This window comes from Somniosus microcephalus, chromosome 20 (assembly GCF_052327205.1).
Source record: "Somniosus microcephalus isolate GS21.2 chromosome 20, FLI_Smic_1.0, whole genome shotgun sequence".
NCBI lineage: Eukaryota > Metazoa > Chordata > Chondrichthyes > Squaliformes > Somniosidae > Somniosus > Somniosus microcephalus.
In genome coordinates, this window is record NC_141006.1 from 65,849,492 (window position 1) to 65,869,358 (window position 19,867).

A 19,867-nucleotide genomic window follows, 5' to 3' on the forward strand; every position below is an offset into this window, starting at 1 on the left:
ATGCTGCTGAATGTCTTCCCCAATTCCATACTATTCTTCCTCCATCTACTTCCTCCGCTGAGGCAGCAGGGAGTTGACCTGCTCCAGGCTTTGCTTATGCCCGTGTCCAGCAACCAGGACATGCATGAAAGTGGCCAGGAGGAACAAGTCCACCAAATTTCCCGCCCTTGCTTTGGGGAAGCACAGCCACCCCTCAACTGGAAAAGATTGGAAACTTGCAATGTAGCACAAATGACTGCAGCGTGTTAGTTTACCTCTCCACTCTACCAGAAAGGCATCCAATATTCTACAATTTAAATATGTTTTCCTCCTTCCCCTTTTCCACCTTTCTCTCCTGAAGGTGTCAACTCTTGCTTCCATGGGCACCAACAGCACTCCAGTGCTTTGTCCAAGTAAGCCACCCTTTTAAAAAAAAATCATTCTCAGGATGTGGGTGTCACTAGCAAGACCTCAAGAAGGTGGGGGTGGGCCTTCTTAAACTGCTGCAGACCAATGGTGAAGGTGTTCCCACAATGCTGTTAGGTAGAAAGTTCTAGGATTTTGATTCAGCGGCAATGAAGGAATGGTGATATATGTCCAAGTCGGAACGGTGCGCGACTTGGAGGGGAACTTGGAGGTGATGGCGTTCCCATGCACCTGCTGCCCTTGTCCTTCCTGGTTGTGTAAGTTGCAGGTTTGAGAGGTGCTACCGAAGTGGTGAGTTGCTACAGTGCATCCTGTGGATAATACACACTGCAGCCACTGTACAGTGGTGGAGACAGTGGGTGAAATGCCAATTAAGCGGACTGCTTTGTCCTGGATGGTGTCAAGCTTCGAGTGTTGTTGGACCTGCACCCATCCAGGCAAGTGGAGAGTATTCCGTCACACTCTTGACTTGTGACTTCATGGATAAGCCTAGACAAATAAGTGTTGGCAGGTTGTTTTCATAGAATTATAGAATAGTACAACACAGAAGCAGACCATTCAGCCCATCAAGTCTGCACTGGCTCTTTCGAAGAGCAATCCAGTTAGTCCCACTCTTTCCCCATATCCCTGCAATTTTATCTCCTTCAAGTATTTATCCAATTCCCTTTTGAAGGCTACTATTGAATCTGTATCTACGACCCTATCAGGCAGTGCATTCCAAATCCTAACCACTCGTTGTGTAAAAAAGTTGTTCATGGCGCCTCTGGTTCTTTTGCCAATCACCTTAAATCTGTGCCCTCTGGTTATCGACCCTTCAGCCGTTGGAAATAGTTTCTCTTTATTTACTCTATCTCAACTCTTCATGATTTTAAACACCTCTAGCAAATCTCCTCTTAGCCTTCTCTGCTCTAAGGAGAACAACCCCAGCTTCTCCAGTCTATCCACGTAACTGTAATCCCTCATCCCAGGAAACATTCGAGTCAATCTCTTCTGCACCCTCTCCAAAGTCTTCACATCCTTCCTAAAGTGTGGCGCCCAGAACTGGACACAATACTCCAGCTGGAGCTGAACTAGTGTTTTATAAAGGCTTATCATAACTTACTGTACTCTATGCCTCAATTTATAAAGCCCAGGATCCCAAATTATCTTGCTGTGGTGGGATTTGAACTCACCACCTAAATGGTGAGCGATTGCAGAGCTCTGAGATGCAGAGGGATCTGGGTGTCCTAGTGCATGAATCACAAAGGGTTACTATGCAGGTACAGCAAGTAATTAGGAAAGCTAATAGAATGTTATCATTTATTGCGAAGGGAATTGAATACAAAAGTAGGGAGGTTATGCTTCAGTTATACAGGGCATTGGCGAGACCACATCTGGAGTACTGTGTACAGTATTGGTCTCCTTATAAGTTCAGAGAAGGTTTACTAGACTAATACCTGGAATGGGCAGGTTGTCTTATGAGGAAAGGTTGGACAGGCTAGGCTTGTATCCGCTGGAGTTTTGAAGAATAAGAGGTGACTATATTGAAACATATAAGATCCTGAGGGGTCTGGCCAGGGTGGATGTGGAGAGGATGTTTCCTCTTGTGGGAGAATCTAGAACTAGGGGGTCACTGTTTAAAAATAAGGGGTTGTGGCAAAACCACTAAGTGACTTACTTAATTGTCTGTAACCAATGTTATTACCTTTCAAGTTGGCTCTGGTTAAACAGAGCTAGATCGACAACATCGCGATCTGACGCGATGACGTCATCACGTGGGTCACGTGACGTCCCCTTCGGCGGGAAACGTGATGACGTCACGACGTCAGAGGTAGAGGGCGGGACCAGCGAGTCCTCGTGTGGATTGAAAGAGAAAAGACCTGTTTTGAGCTTCTCCTGTAGTTTCTTGTTTTGTAAAGTTCTTAGACAATAAATTCAGTTTGTTAACTTCCAGTACAGTTATAGATTCTTTGTTAGGAGTGCAGAGACTCCTACAGGGTCACCCATTTAAGACAGAGATGAGGAGAAATTTTTTCTCAGAGGGTCGTGAGTCTTTGGAACTCTCTTCCTCAGAGGGCGGTGGAAGCAAAGTCTTTGAATATTTTTAAGGCAGAGGTAGATAGATTCTTGGTAAGCAAGGGGGTAAAAAAAGTTATCGGGGGTAGGCAGGAATGTGGAGTAATCGGATCAGCCATGATCTTATTGAATGGCAGAGCAGGCTCGAAGGGCCGAGTGGCCTACTCCTGCTCCTAATTCGTATGTACGTATGTTTGCTAGTCTAGTACCATAATTGCTACACTATTGCCTCATAAAATGACCGCGGCAGGATCTATGATCTGTGGCCTCATTCAGAGCAGTGCAGAGCATGGCTCAAACCTGGGCCCTTCCAGTTTACAATGCTCACTGCTACACTAAATGGGGCCCGTTACATCCTCATGAAATGTTTTAATCGAAAATTACAAAGATAACTAATTTTATTGAAAATGATAAATTATTAGGTGTTGTATGAATTGAGATTTAATCACTGTAAGCAGATAAGGGATTTAATCAGCAGGAAAACAATGATCTAGATTTTATCAGATATGGGACTACTTTCTTTTATGTTTGCTCATTTTAGCAGCAAGTAGATATAACTAAAAAGTGGGAAACAGCACTTTATATTCAGGCATACTCTTCACTAAAATTTGCAGAGAAAGTTATATCTCTAACCGCTTGGATTTCATGAATAACTGGAGGATTACTGTCCTTTGTAAATTGCTCTGATGCACGAATAATAAGGTATTGAAAGCTGTGATGAGAAAACTAATGAAAGCTGCAATAAAGAATGAACTTCATTTCCACAGCATCTTTCACATCCTCGATAAATCCCAAAGTACTTAACCAATGGATTACTTTTGAAGTATGCTCACTGGTGTTATATAGGAGAATGCAGCAGCTAATTTGTGTACAGCAAAGGTTCCACAAATAGCAAATGAATGAGTCACCAGATAATCTGCCACTGATGTTGGTTGAGGGAAGAACATTGGTCCGGACACCAAGAGAACTCCCCGCTCTTCTTCAAATAGTGACATGGGATCTAACGTCCCCCGAGCAGGCAGATGGGGCCTCGGCTTAAGTCTCATTCGAAAGACAGCACTTTCAACAATGCAGCATTCTTTCTGCTGCCAACTGAGCTAAGCTGACACTAGTAGCATAACGATGTCTTAAAATAACACTTGAACATCCCCAGATGGCCTAGTAGGCAAGTTCACTACATAGTGTGACACGAGTCATACAGACCAGAAGCTCCCGGGTTCAATACTTAGTTTGTGTAGATTTCATTGATTTCAGCTGTGCTAGAATTGACTTTAATATCCCTGCACAGAAAACAAGACAAAAAAAACCAAGAGTTCCTACTCCTCATTGCTATTCAGGGTGCCTGCTGGAAAACTGCGTGTGAAGATAGGACCAGCCTCAGCTACATCGTGAAACAGTCTGCCAGCATTCACTATCAATGCTCACACTAAAGAATGACCCCTTGGGTGAGGTGGTGGAGGGTGTCCAACACCCATGGAACCAACATCTTTAGGAGAGGAAGTAATATAAATATTTCCAGATCCCCAGACAACTTACAATAGCCACCACCACCTACATTTATATTTCACTTTTAGCATAGCAAAACCTCTTAAGCTGCTTCATAGGGAGGGTCAAACACAAGCAAAAGTAGGAGGAAAACTAGTGCAAGTGGCCCAAGAACCTACTGAAGGGATATGTTTTAAGGAGACTTTTGAAGGTAGGGACAGATGAAGCAAGAATTTAGGGTGTGGAGGTGGGAGGCTGAAGGCTTCGTCACTGATGGGGTGAGATGGTTGAAGGCTTTGCCACTGATGGTAGGGTGAAGCTGGAAAAGTGAAAGGTACAAGCAAAGATGTACAGCTGGAGGTTACTGCAGAAGAATGGAGCAGCTTAGCCATGGAGGGATTTGTAGGTGAAGACAAGGAACCTGAAGTCTACGTGTAAAGGGACAGGAAGCCAATAGAGATTAGCACGGGTAAAGTTAAGAGATGAGGGAGACTTTGTAGGGATCGGATGTGGGTGGCAGAGCTCTGAATGAGTTGGAGTTTTATGAAGAATGCACCTTGGAAGGGCAGTTGGAAGGGCGCTGGATAAGTCATAGATGACAATTTAGCAACAGTAGGCATGAGGTAGGGACGAAGATGGGTGTTATTTCAGAGATGGAAGTAGACGTAATATATTGGATGTGGGTGTCATAAATCTCATCATCGAGAAACTACCTATGAAATAACACTGGATGGCCAGCTGGTGGGGCCATCCAAGGAGTATAAATACTCGGGCGTTGGCCCCAGCTTGCCAGGGACATTTTGTAAAGACAAGGAGCTAGTGAAGTACAACTAGACTTCCATGTTCTGAAATAAGTTGATTAAAGCCTTGCTTTAAGCTCAAACCAAGTGCAGAGTGAGTTTTATTACTTCAGTGGGGTTTGAAGCTTAGCTCAGGGTCAATACACTGTGTAGTGATGTACTAAACCATACCGATCAGAAAGTCCCAATCCCCAGTTTGTAATGATTTAACTCGTCTCCACTGAGGCAGAAGTCGGTCTACCATAATTGGTCTGAATTGCCCTTAGGCAATTTGGGAGGGGTAGGAAACCATCCAGAGCCATCTGATTTATTTTCTCCCCAAAGGTAATTAAATAGCAAAGAAAAAGAAAGGACTTGCATTTCTATAGTGCCTTTCACCGGACATCCCAAAGTGCTTCAGCCAAAGAAGTACTTTTTGAAGTGTAGTCACTGTTGTAATGTGGGAAACAGGGCAGGCAAAATTGCACACAGCAAGCTCCCACAAACAACAATGTGATAATGACCAGATAACCTTTTATGTTGATTGAGTGATAAATATCAGCCAGGAAATTTTCAGCCTTGTAGTGCAGGGCTTGCCTACAACTGGAGCACTATTCCAAGCTCCCATTCCATTCTGCAGAGGATGGCAGAAAATTAAAGAATGGAAACTAGATATGACCCAACCCACTACAATTGCTGTTCCCATTGGCTAATGATAGGATTAATGATAGCTATGGAGTGTTCTCCATTCTGTTCTACTCTCAGACATTCTATCCTTCCAGCTGTAGAATGAAGAGTAATGTTAACAATACCTGGAGCAAAAAATATAGGACTGGAAACTGAAGACCATCAATTAATCATCAAACTAATGATTATAACTAGAGCAAATCAGAACCCTTTAACTGCATTCCAAAAAAATATTAGATCACTGCACACTTCCTATTAACTTTTTTCCATCATAAATTCCTATTCCACATTTATGACAACTGACCATTTAAACTTGTTACACTGTAATTACACCCTTCCACCAGTGGAGCCACTGCTGCACTATCACTGGCAAGAGGGTGGCATTACAGCACGACAACTTTTTAAACAGACAGTTTGCATCATAAATGTGGACATAGGAATCTATAATGGAAATATAATTTATAGCTGAATTATGTCTGCATGCCCTAGTCAAATGATCCCCCACTGCTTCACCAAAGGCTGCACTTGGGGGGTAATTTTATCTTTGGGTGTTTTGGGGGGGGGGGGGGGGGGGGGTAATTTTATCTTTGGGTGTTGGTGTAAAATGGACGATTTTGTATTGACCGCCCATTATGTAAATTTAAATGAAAATTGGGCATGGTGTATATGCAAATTGATCGTTTTACACCATTGCTCAACATTAAAATGACCCCATTTGTCTTGACTTCCCGTGTGCAATGCAAAGGTAGATTGGCTAATTATAAATCAAAATATATATATGAATATATTTTATTATAAGAGTAATGACATTAGGGAAAAAACCTGGAGAAGTAACAGAGCTGGAGAGTGACACTAGCCATCAACCAGGGGTAATTCATTCCTCCCCAGTGTCCACCTCAGTAACTCATTCCTCCCCAGTGTCCACCTCAGTAACTCATTCCTCCCCAGTGTCCACCTCAGTAACTCATTCCTCCCCAGTGTCCACCTCAGTAACTCATTCCTCCCCAGTGTCCACCTCAGTAACTCATTCCTCCCCAGTGTCCACCTCAGTAACTCATTCCTCCCCAGTGTCCACCTCAGTAACTCATTCCTCCCCAGTGTCCACCTCAGTAACTCATTCCTCCCCAGTGTCCACCTCAGTAACTCATTCCTCCCCAGTGTCCACCTCAGTAACTCATTCCTCCCCAGTGTCCACCTCAGTAACTCATTCCTCCCCAGTGTCCACCTCAGTAACTCATTCCTCCCCAGTGTCCACCTCAGTAACTCATTCCTCCCCAGTGTCCACCTCAGTAACTCATTCCTCCCCAGTGTCCACCTCAGTAACTCATTCCTCCCTAGTGTCCACCTCAGTAATTCCTTCAACCTGGTTCCTCAATTGCAGCTCTAACCACAAAAGCATATTCGATTGAAATAAATCAAAATAATGCTGAAATTAACAAAAACTTTATTTAAAAAAAAGTTATTCCGATTTTGATGGCAACTCCCTTTAAATAATTAAAACTTGAATAGCCACAGCAATATAGATTTTAATAATTGTATACAACATTTTCAATACTATTGTCCACGGTCTCTAAATTGTCAGACTGCTTGTCCAATATCCAGTTCTGGATGATGAGCAGAAATTTTCTCCGATTAAATATTGGGAAGACCGAAGCCATTGTTTTCGGTCCCTGCCAAACTCAGTTCCCTAGCCACTGACTCCATCCCTCTGCCTAGCATCTATCTGAGGCTGAACCACACTGTTCGCAACCTTGGTGTCATATCTGACCCTGAAATGAGCTTCCGACCACACATCCGCAGCATAACCAAGACCGCCTATTTCCACCTCCATAACATCGCCCATCTCCGCCCCTGCCTCAGCTCATTCGCTGCCGAAACCCTCATCAATGCCTTTGTTACCTCTAGACTTGATTATTCCAATGCACTCCTGGCCGGCCTCCCACATTCTGCCCTACATAAACTTGAGGTCATCCAAAACTTGGGTGCCCGTGTCCTAACTCGCACCCATCATCCCTGTGCTCGCTGACCTACATTGGCTCCCGGTTAAGCAATGCCTTGATTTCAAAATTCTCATCTTTTTTACAAATCCCTCCATGGCCTCAGCCCTCCCCATCTCTGTAATCTTCTTCAGCCCCCACCCCCCCCACCGAGATATCTGCGCTCCTCTAATTCTGCCCTCGAGCATCCCTGATTATGATCGCTCAACCATTGGTAGCCATGCCTTCTGTTGTCTAGGCCCCAAGCTCTGGAATTCCCTGCCTAAACCTCTCCACCTCACTACCTCCTTTAAGACACTCCTGAAAACCTACCTCTTTGACCAAGCTTTTGGTCACCTGCCCTAATTTTTCCTTATGTGGATCGGTGTCAAATTTTTTGTCTTTTAATACTCCTGTGAAACACCATGGGATGTTTTACTACGTAAAAGGCGCTATATAAATGCAAGTTGTTGTTGTTGATCCCTATAACAAAATGCCGAGTAGCTACAGTATAAAAGAAAAAGCTGAAAATGTCAATACAGGAAACTCTCGATTTACCGGCACCCAAACAACCGGAAATCTCAGTTAACCGGCAAAATTCAGGAGTAGGTTCAGTTAAGTTTTTCTTCAAATTTCTTGATTCTTGGCTGTGTAATCGGGGGTTCCTGCACTTGTTGCTAAGCAACAGGGATGCTTGGTCTGTGGCCGGGCTTCTTGCACCTGTTGCTAAGCAACAGGGAAGCCTGGATTTGTTCTGTGTACGGAGCTCTCGTACCTTTTTAACTATAACTCTCTGTAAGCCGGACTTTTTGATAAACCGTCACCACGCCGGTGCCGGATAAAAAAAGTTTCCTGTAGCAAAAAATAAGAATTCAATAAGACATTTGGCAAGCTACCTCATCTTCATCTGCCTGTAAATCTTCGTCTGCCCAGTCTAGCAGCAGCTTCCGTTTCTTTCTGAGACGCTTCATGATTGTACCATTGCCATTTGTCACATCTACATGAGTAGGCTTATTAGTGCTGTGAAAGAAACATAAAACCTTGAATCAGCAATTGATTATTAGCTCTTTTAAAGTAGCATTATTCTTTGAGAAGTTTGAGAGGGCTCATTTATGTATTGCAACTGTGTGTGTGCATGTAACTGTCTGTAACCGAGACATAACTGCACAAACAGTTCACCTGTATGTACTGAATTTGGCACAATATTATCACAAACATGGATTTAAGGTATTAAATTACTCCATGAAGATTTCATTTTACTTTTCTTTCCAATTTTCTCCTCTTTCACAGAAATCACAGAATCACAGAAACCCCACAGTGCAGATAGAGGCCATTTCGGCCCATCGTGCCTGCACCGACACATATCCCACCTGATCCCCGTAACCCCTACACCAACACATATCCCACCCTATCCCCGTAACCCCACGTATTTAATCCCCCTAACACTAAGGGTCAATTTATCATAGCCAATCAACCTAACTCGCACATCTTTGGACTGTGGGAGGAAACCGGAGCACCCGGAGGAAACCCACGCAAACACGGGGAGAATGTGCAAACTCCACACAGACAGTCGCCCGAGGCCGGATTCGAACCCGGGTCCCTGGCGCTGTGAGGCAACAGTGCTAACCACTTTTGCTGGGATTTAGTTCCAGCAATCCTTCAGTGCCTCCCTAAAGTGCAATTCTTCATGCAGGAGCCTAGACAGTGAATTTCAGTTGCCTATTCAACAGTGGAGGGCATTACAGCAGAGGGAAATCCAATTCTTTCCCAGTAACCACGTGTGTGCAACACAAAAGTAGCAATCAGCAGAAGCAATTCCTCTCCTGCTCGTTCTTAAGAGCCCTTACTGTTGACCCAGTTCTGATCAGCGAAGTCATCACAGGCCAGTGATTGCACTGGAGACATTCTAGTCTGTATGGCTTAGAATTCACATTTAGAATTTATCCACTAATGGTGTGTGCGTGTGGAGGTGGGGGAGTGGGTGGAGAGAGGCTATTGAAATACACTGGACCAATGTGCTATAACCAGAGCTGAATGGGGCTGGCTCCAGTTGCAAAGAGTACCTCAAGATAAAAAGAAATACACAACTGCAAGCCAGGTGCAGACTGCACTGACTGTAATGGAATTCAGCATCAGGCGCAGCGTGTAACAGGCAGCCAATCAGATACCGCCCGAAACTAATTTCTAGGCCACTGTCTAGGCTCACACAAAGAATGACCACTTGAGTGAAGTATTGGTGGGCCAACAGGCGAAGGGAAAACAATTGGTTGGGCATGAGGAGAAAGGAGGTGAAGAGCTCAGAAACAACAACAGAAAATGCTGGAAAAACTCAGCAGGCCAGGCAACATCCGTGGAGAGAAATTAGAGCCGATGTTTCGGGTCGAAACCCTTTTTCAAAAGAGCTCAGAGCTGGCTTGATTGGATAGAAACATCTGACACAAGAAAATTAGTGATTAACAATTTCTCTACACCACCAAACAAGGGGAGGAACAGGTCATGGAATTATTTTTTAAAGTACATTTGAGAATCACTGGCCATTTTAATTATATTCAATGAAAATTGAATGGGGAAGTTCAAACTGGAATCCTCAGACACTCGGGAGTCAGTTAAAAATATTACAGGAATTGGATATCACCAGATTTCTGCCCTTCAGATTTCAATTCTTCTCTATTTGTTGATTTATTATCAGGTTATTGCATACTAATCAAAATATGTTTTTGTAAATGACAGCACTGCTTTCCTTTGGTTAACTTATGATGTCTTTTAGAAGTTAGGGCAGGGGGTTCCTGGGAGTGTGCGATATTGCTAAGGGGTCCCCCCATAGATTGGAAATATTTATAAGGGGTCCCCGGGAGTGTGTCAATATTCACAGGGGTCTCCCACGCAAGAAAGTTTGAAAACCTCCAACATTGCATGTTAAAAAAAATGGATGAGGGCGGAGAGGGGCCACATTCAATCAAGTGAATTTAGGAAATTTAGAGAAGGGGATACACGAAGGTGCCAGTAATTATAGCATCACTAGATACAGGTAATAGAATAAATTAATCAACTAGACTGCACAAAATTGAATATGGTCATGTGATGGTTATGGTCCTAGAGAAGCAACCCATGGCAAGTAGAGTTCAATAAATCCAGTAATTCATAAGTTAGCTCCAGAAAAAAATAACCAAAGCGGCCGGACTGTTGCAAAAACCCAACTGTTCATTAATGTCCTTCAGGGAAGGGAACCAGCCTCCCCTCCCTAGTCTGACCTAGTGGTTGACTTTTAAACTGCTCTGAAGTAGTCTAGCGAGCCATTCACTTGTAAGACAATTGCTACAGAAGTCAATCATAAGACTATCATTAGCACTAGGACTGCAGCGGTTCAAGAAGTCCACCGCCACAACAACATCAACTTGTATTTATATAGCGCCTTTAACGTAGTAAAACGTCCCAAGGCGCTGCACAGGAGTATTTGAAGACAAAAAATTTGACACCGCCTTCTCAGGGCTACTAGGGATGGACAGTAAATGCAGCTTTAGCCATCATCACCCACATCCCGAGAAAACTTTAAAAATCCAGGAACGCTTTAGGGAGGCAGTGTTGGGGAAAATGTTACAATGAGAAAAAAAAATGCATGTCAAGATAATACGCCATGTTGAAGTGGTTGATAGCAAGACAAAGGTCGTTAAAATGGAATAAAAGAAAATTGCTATTTTTTATTTTTAGATTGAAGGAGGGAGATTGGAAAATACATAAATAAAAGAACTTCAAAAAAACTAAAAAAGGCAAAAGGTGGGAAACAGTATTGAAAAAAAATAAAACCTGAATTTCTTTTAATGAGATAAGTTTTTTAATTAATAAAATCAGCTGATCAGAATGGAACATCAAATCTGAAAATGGTTTCCCTGGGCATTTTCATTCGTATGCTTTCTCAAAAATACATTAAGAGGGTGACTGCTGCAGAAATCTAAATAGATTTAACAAATTTATAACAAGAAAAAGCAAAAAGACAATTTCTTTATCATTTGAACGGTTCACATTTGCTGTAAATGACAAGGGCAGAGTTTGAGAAAAAACAAAGGACAGAGCAATATTGTGACTGATTATATGCAACTGCTGGCTTTTCTCCACTACGGTTTATTACTTTCTCCAAATACAGGAAACTTTCAATTTACCGGCACCTAAATAACCGGAAATCTCGGTTAACCGGCAAAATTCAGGAGTAGGTTCAGGGAAGTTTTACTTCATATTGTACTTGCCTTCCTCGATCTGTTGCTGTGCAAGGGTGTGGCTGCAGCTGTTGCTAAGCTACAGAGACGCTTGGAACTTGTGGCCATTGTTCTGAACCTGTTGCTAAGCAACAGGGTTTGTTGCTTTATATGGAGCTCGCATCTCTCCGAATCTTTTACTATAGCTTTCGGTTATCCGGAATTTTTGATGAACCGGCACCACATCGGTCCCGTCGGTGCCGGATAAATAAAAGTTTCCTGTACAACATCCAACCTCCCCTACAGACCTGACAGTGTTGAAATCAAGACTCGGTGCATCATCTCCAACTCTAATGCATGCTTTCCTCAGACACCAAAACTTCTTCAGTCTTCTCACAATCTACAGGCATTTAAAACCCAAGTTTGGCTTCACCTAATCAATACTCGATTTAGCTCACCTTTTTTCCAACTATGGCACTGGCCCTTCACCCAAGATGCTCTCTGTCATTTCCCTTTCCTTTGTACACTTGTTAGATGAAATTGCATTGTGCAGTATTAGCATATGAACACCTCCATCAAAACAGCAACAGTGAAATTTCATATTTCAAAACACATTAAAAAGTTGAGAAACTAATGAAATACAATGGTTATAAAATGCTCCCACTTTAAAATTGATCAAACTGAAGTAGAATTCCTGAATGTTTGATTTACCATCAAGAAAGCAACTTTCATTGTAAAAGTACTTCACTCCATAGTGGGAATGAAGTACACAATGTACCAGTAAGTGGGAAATAAACCTGCATTACTGGTACAGGAAGGTTCAGCCAGTCGGCATCCTTATGTTTTCTGTTGCTGCTTTTGCCTGCTTGGTCAAACTATAAACAGGGCAGTGTAAATCAGCAGGAGGGCAAAATACCTCAAGTACAAAGGGTCTCGATGTTATAAATTTGACTGCTATATACAAACATAAGCTTCCCGTGTGGTCCGCATTTTGCGGAGGCAACTCTGGTGCAGAATTATTAAAGCCAGGTTTATATGTGGAATAAAACTATGCACGGATTGTGGCTTTTACAATTGTTTTCAATCATAACCCTTATTGATCCACAATGGCCCAGAAATTCGGGTCTCCACGGGTGAGTACGCACGGGGTACTCACCCGTAAGCCCAACGGAAGTGCCGGTTTCCTGCATGCACTGCGCATGTGCGGGAAACCGGCATTTCCGTTCCCCTGAACGAAGGGGTTCAGAGGTCGAACGCGTGCGTGGGCATCGAACTTCGTTTTTTTTTTTGCAGGTTTTCCCGGGAGGGTAAGTCTCCAAAAGTTAGACATTTAAAAAGCAGGCGCAAGGCCTGCTTTTCACAAGGTAAGTGGTGAATTAATTAAAATTAAAACATTTTTTCCACAGGTTTATTATTTTTAAATACTTTAAAGCAAGGTAAGTTTATTTTTAGCCCCGTTAGAAAATAAAATTATTTTTTTCAAAAATTTAAATTATTGTTTAAAATAGTTATTTCATGTAATTTATTGTTTATTTAAAAAGTGATTTAAAAAAAAATTATTTGAAGATTTAGTGCTGTTTTGGGGCCGTAGTATTTATAACTTTTGACAGCTCTTCCGGTCAAGCTTATGAATGGAGCATTCCCTGCTCCGATTGACTCCCCTGCTCCGATTGGCTCCCCATGGCCCACGTGATCCCAGGGGACGCATCGAACTAACTGCGCCCCTGGGATACGCAAGCACTGCGCGCTGGCAGCTGGACCAGGCCCCGGATCGGAATTCCACAGGGGCCCACAGCACAACGGCTGGCGCACTAGGTAAGTGCAGGTCGGAGGCTTGCACCCGCGGGAAGCCCCCAACCAATATGCTACACCACAGCCCCCCTCCTTTTCAATGCCAATTTCTCCCTCCCTCTTTGTGAAGTCATTGACTAACTGATGGGGTATGGCTACATGGATGCCAGGTGCAAGTGCCCGCTATTCACGTAAACCTAGACAGCAAGTGCTAGCTAGCAAGCTATTTTACCACAGGGAGCTTTGTTTTGGAAAAATAAATTGTTTGTGGGATGTGGGCAAAAGTGCATTTAATTTCTTCTGCAATAGTTTATTCCACTTGCAGTATAGTGGCTTGTTAGGCCATGTCAAAAGACATTAAGCATCATCAACTATCTAGTATGGACCAGCGTTACGTGTCAGTCAGGCTGAGTAAGGGGTGGCAGTTCCCTACCCTGAAGAAATTATTGAATCAGCAGAGTTTCTAAAGACAACTTGGCAGCTAGCCTACGTGACCAGATTTATTGAATTCAATTTCACAATTTACCATGGGGTGGGATTTGCTAGCCCAGTGTCACAACCACTACTCTACCTACTCAATATAGGCTGGATCCAGTCCTGCCCCCGACATCCAACACATGCAATTCCAGCAGACTCGGTAATAGCAACCCTGGACAATCCTGCCCCCCCCTAGCCCACGGGCCCCATCACCATCACTCCCGTGCACAGCCAACTCAGAACAGACTTAGACTCAATCCCGGGGACATCCTTGATCTGTATGGCTCTTCTGGTCATTACCATAATCAGCTGAACCATCAAGGGAATTGACATTTGCTTTCTGATGCTGTTTCTATGGTGACATTTCTCTCAGTAGTGCAACAACTGGAATAACTTACTGGGAGATTTTAACACAATCCTCAGCCAGATTCCAATAGAGAGCACCAACAATTTAACAATTAATGTACTATAGTCATCTCCTGTAAATAGCAAATTTGGCTAAATAAACAACCCACACTTGTGTACATTAGCAATTGGCCTTTCTAGTTACACAAATTGAGTCATAATAGTTATAATGGAGTTAAATTAATTAGAATACTAGCAGCGGTTAGCTCCAATATTATTATATTTACCTTTAAGATGAAATCAGAACCATAGGTGAAACCCTTGTGTAAATAAAAACAAACGTCAGACTCTGCCCACGTGAGTCATTTTAGCTGAGGTGAATAAAGCCAAGTAACACCTTAACCAGAGAAACCAAGAAGCATAGCAACTTATACAGTTAAGTCATTTACTCAGAGGATCCTAGTTTTCAAGTCATCACCCTCGGTCCACTGTAATTGAAAGGAAGTAATGTATGATTTGTGAGATAGTTAATTCAGACTCAATGGAAACAATGGAAAAAGAAAACCAATGCATCGAAAAAGCTTGCTGTTGCAACGTGTACCTTTCTTTGTACTGCTGTGCACAGGCCTCACTGCAGAACTTCCCCCCGTGACTGAAGTGCTCAATCGTGCCGTAGTGTCCACAGTTCTCGCAGCAGTAGATTCCATCCATGCTGGGCACTTCCTCTGCATTTTGTGAAGCTGGTACCATTGCCACAGACACAGGAAGGTCATGGAGGGGGAAAAAAAGGAAAATCTTAATTATATATACACACACACACCAATCCAGAAAAGTGAGAAGTGATTGGAAAAACTCTGTAACCTCCTCCTGCCCTACAACCCTCCGAGATCTCTGCACTCACCCAATTCTGGCCTCTTGCGCATCCCCGATTTTAATCTCTCCACCATTGGCAGCTGTGCCTTCAGCTGCCGAGGGCCTAAGCTCTGGTATTCCCTTTCCAAACCTTTTCTCTCCCTCTCCCCCTCCCCTTCCTTCTTTAAGATGCTGCTTAAAGCCTACCTCTTTGACCAAGATTTCTGTCCTAATATCTCTATGAGACTCGGTGTCAAATTTTGCTCGATAGCGCTCCTGTGGCGCACCTTGGGACATTTTACTACACTGAAAGGCGCTAAGTAAATACAAGTTGTTGTTGTTGGGGGAAAAAAAGAAAATCAGTTATTTCTGGAATCATTCAAAAGCAATCTCAAAACATGAAAGATGGTTCTGTGCAGTGAGCTGCAACAGGGCAAGTGGAGCAGGATGGGTAATGAAAGAGATACAAGGACACACTCAAGCACATCAACCTACGTAATATCAATCTCAGCAGCTGGGAAAATCTCACAGGTGACCACCTGTGCTGGCAAATAGCTATGCATGGCAGCGTGTGTCCACGCAGGCACCAGCATGTCGGTCCTCCGAGGGGGAAGCTGCAACAATGGGCATGTGAGCAGCAACAGCAGCTTGTTGACCCGACACTAACTGTTCAGGCCTGCAAAACATGCGCGAGAGATTGCTTTTCTTGTATTGGTGCCAATCGTCACCAACACAGTCTTCAGGTCCGATTCTCTCCCAAAGAGGGTCATTGGCCCAGAAATTCGGGTTTCCAGGGGTGAGTACGCATGGGGTACTCACCTGTAAGCCCGCATGGGGTACTCACCTGTAAGCCCAATGGAAGTGCCGGTTTTGTGCATGCAATGCGCATGCGCGGGAAACCGGCACGTCCGGTCCACTGAAAGAAGGGGTTCAGAAGTGGAATGCGTGCGCCGGAGAGGCAGCGCGTGCACATCGAACTTATGTTTTTTTTGCAGCTTTCTCTGGGAGGGTAAGTCTCCAGGAGTTACACTTTTAAAAAGCAGTCGCAAGACCTGCTTTTTACAAAGTAAGTGGTGAATTAGTTACAATTAAAACATTTTTTCCACAGGTTTATTATTTTTAAATACTTTAAAGAAAGGCAAGTTATTTTTAGACCCGTTAGAAAATGTAATTAATTTTTTCAAAAATTTAAATTATTGTTTAAAATAGTTATTTCATGTAATTTATAGTTATTTTAAAAATGTGACTTTTAAAAAAATTTATTTGAAGATTTAGTGATGTTTTGGGGCTTATAGTATTTATAGGCTTGACAGCTCTTCCTGTCAAACTTATGAATGAAGCATTCCCTGCTACGATTGGCTCTCCATGGCCCACGTGATCCCAGGGGATGCATCGAACTAACTGCGCCCCTGAGATACGCAAGCACTGCGCGCCAGCAGTTGGAGGAGGCCTGGGATCGGAATCCCACGCGGGCCCACAGCTCAATGGCCAGCGCGCTAGGTAAGTGCAGGTTGGAGGCTTGCACCCGCAGGAAGCCCCGACCCGAATTTCTGGGCCAATGTCTTAGAGTACAAAGCACAACTACCATAAAACATGTTGCGTAGACATAGATTTGGATAAGTATACATTTGCCGACACAACTATGACTGCCCTTCAACAGTAATTGATTGGATCTCAGAGCACTTCATAACCAGAGGATGTGATAAGGTGCTATATAAATGCAAGTATTTTCCATCTATAGATGTATTCACACGCGTGGAAAGTATTCATGCAAATTTCACTTCAACCTGGTTCTCTTAGACCTTCAGGAGTCACAAATTAGTACAAAAACACCAGTGTGTTTCTTTTATTAAACAACTGAAGAATTTTTCCACCAACTGCTAGCAGCTATTCCACCCATGTTCAATGACATTATTATTGCATGCGTGGGTTAAGAGGGAGTTGCGAAGCATCTCGGCATAACCGTTTATTGCTTGAATGGAAATCAAAACAGGCTGAAGGTCACGTTGTTTTCCTGAAGCATCAAACCACTGTTGTAATTCACAGCTAAAGCTCCTGATTTGTCAAATATTGTGATTAATCTTGTGATTACTGTATTCTGCTGCAGCAAATGTGGCTTTACCGCAAGTAGTGGATTTTTAGTGCTGAGAAAATGGAACTCTTTCCATTAGGCATCCAGTATCAGCATCAACAAATCCCACAACAGGTACTGCACAGCGAGATGCAGAGTAAAACTCCCTCGACTCTGCCACAAGGTGACTCCGCTTCAAACTCAGAAAATCACCCCTACACTATTTTTTACATTTCACCACATACCTGTGGCATCCCTTAGGTGCTTCACAGTGGTGCCAGGAAAATGGACCACAAACCAAAAGGAGATTACAAGGGGTGAGCAAAAGCTTGATCAAAAAAGGTGGGTATATGGTCAGTTGATGGAAAGGCAGAGGGTGGGGGGGGGGTGTAGGTGGCTAAAAGCACAGCTACCAACAGTGGGACGAAGATAAGAGGTGGTGGGGGGGGGGGAGGAATGCACAAGTGGCCAGAGTCAGGAGAATGGCGAATACGTTGAGGGGGATGGAGGGGGAGGAAGGAAGGGGTGGTTGTTGGACTGGAGGAGGTTACAGAGATAGGGAGAAACTAAGCCAAGGAGGGAGTTAAACATAAGGAAGAGAATTTTCAGTTTGAGATGAGGGAATGGGAGCCAACACAAGTCAGTGAGGGCAGGCGTGATGGGCTAGCATGACATTGTGGGATAGGGCACCAGCAGCTTTCAGCCCATTCCCACTAGAACTGGAACTGCTCAAAAATATTTCATGTAGGACCCTTACAGCCAGAGAATATTCTAAAACTTTCATCCATCCATCTGGGCTGGATTTGCACCAGGTGCTAGGAGGTGAAAGACCCAAGTCCAACCTACCGCTTCACCCAAAGATTTGCCTGCTGTGGTGTCTGCCAGTGCACAACAGCACTGCATTTTATATCACATTAAAAAAAAAAAATTCCAAAGTGATTGGCAGGTATAATAGAAAGAACTTGATGCCGAGTCACAGGAGGAGATATTTGGAGGCGTGACCAAAAGATGTTCAAGAGAGAGGTGCATGCAGCTGATACAGTACAAGTCTGCTGGTGTGCTACAGCCAACAGCTAAGCTAATTCCAGCGCACAAACAAACATTCTACTATTTCAAGAGGCACAGTTTAGCCATCAAATTTGTTGATATATGTTTTTAATTCCCACTGGAGTCATTACACCCATGTCCTGCTAGTGCGGGAGACGTTTCAACAATCAGCATTCAACACAATTTTTCACAATTCTATTCACAAGTGTCCCATGAATTTTGGGTACATTTCCCAAGGAAGTCACTTGCTTTAAATCATAGGCACCAGCAAGTTTACAGTTTATTTTATTCTGTTATGATTTTCATTTAGGTGTGGTAATTGAATCAAGGTCCCAGATGTAGACAAATGGATTTATAACCACATAAACTTGGTAAAAAATTAATTAAAGCATTTTAGGTTACGAAGGGAATTTTTCATTGGGGTGGGTTGCAAAGTTGCTGTGCATTAGGCACTAATGCTCATTGCCGCAAGCTGCATTGATCATTGGTTCAATCCACAGCCTGGCCAATTCCAGATCGGAGGAGAGAAGGAAAAAAGAATGGAAGAGATGGCCACAACTGGGCAGGCCGAGCTGCTGCCAGTTTCTCGGTATGGGAGCACTGGTGGCAGTCTGGAGGCATTAACCCTCTTGGCAACCAACACATAAACCCAGGCAGATCTTAGGAACCAGGGCTAGCTTACCATTAAAAATAAGTGTTGTAAAAAATGCAGATTTTTCTAGACACATCTGCCAATAGTTGGTACAGACTCTAGTTAAGGGAATATTGAGAGAAAGGGAAAGAAACAATGGAAAGAAAAGGAAAAAAGTGAAAAGAAAAGAAAAACTTGTGTTTGTTCAATGCCTTATCACAGGTCTCAGAAATGTCTCAAAGCACCTTTCATAAATTGATTAATTTGAAGTGCAGCTATAAATATGTGGACAAAGACAGTTATTTTACACATAGCAAAATTCCACAAATGGCAATGAGATAGAATGGGCAGTTAATCTAATGGGGCCTTAGATTAACGTCTCATCTGGAGGACAATACCTCAGATAATGCAGCACTCCCGACCACTACACTAGAGTGTCAGCTTGGATTGTGTGCTCAACAAAAGTTATTGGATATGACAGAATCACTAAAACAAACAGTGATTCACAGCTCCTGGAAAAGGCAATCTTGATGCCCTAGTTTTCAAACCTGCCCCAAGTTGACACATTCTTCCAAAGAAGGAAAAACTCACCTTTTGAATCTAGGGCCCTGCTCCCACTTTTCAAGCTGGTGTCTTTCCCATTTTCAGTCTCTGCGTGCGTGATGATTTCCAGGGTGTTGAACTCAGTCATTCGGAACTGTTCACAAGAAAGTAAATTATGGATATGTGCACCGTTTCACGTTATCTCTTCATTTCCCAAAAAGTACATTCCTTTCAGCTTTAGGAGTTCATAGAGCTAAATAATCCATGAGAACGTTAGACAAAAGCCTGCCCTGGACATCAAAATACTGGACAAATATGCACAACTGTGCCATCAATGTACTCTCCTGATAATGTTGTGTTGAGAATATACACCAATGTTTATAGCTGGACTGTTAATTGTTTGCCACGTATAGTTTCTTGAAATAACTGAAAAAAAATAGCTGAATGTTGGAAAAGACAGCAGATTTGCCAGCCTCAAAGAGATGATGGGTTAGTGTTTCAGAACTTGAGACCTGATAAAAGGGTCCCACCTA

At 43.2% G+C, this 19,867-nt stretch overlaps 1 protein-coding gene across 3 annotated transcripts in view; it reads right to left on the minus strand.

Moving 5' to 3' along the window:
• The window catches only part of LOC147103364 (lethal(3)malignant brain tumor-like protein 4), a 64,837-nt gene that overhangs the window by 31,465 nt on the left and 13,505 nt on the right, over positions 1–19,867 (minus strand). For all 3 annotated transcript variants that reach the window (XR_015072946.1, XM_085962885.1, XM_085962883.1), the window contains exons 3-5: positions 19,383–19,488; positions 14,792–14,930; positions 8,284–8,407 (exon numbers count right to left, since the gene is read on the minus strand). Coding sequence is in view for 2 of the 3 variants with exons in the window: in XM_085962885.1 (XP_085819011.1) it covers positions 8,284–8,407; positions 14,792–14,930; positions 19,383–19,488 (369 nt within the window). In the remaining variant the exon portion in view is untranslated. The remainder of the gene's footprint in view (positions 1–8,283; positions 8,408–14,791; positions 14,931–19,382; positions 19,489–19,867) is intronic.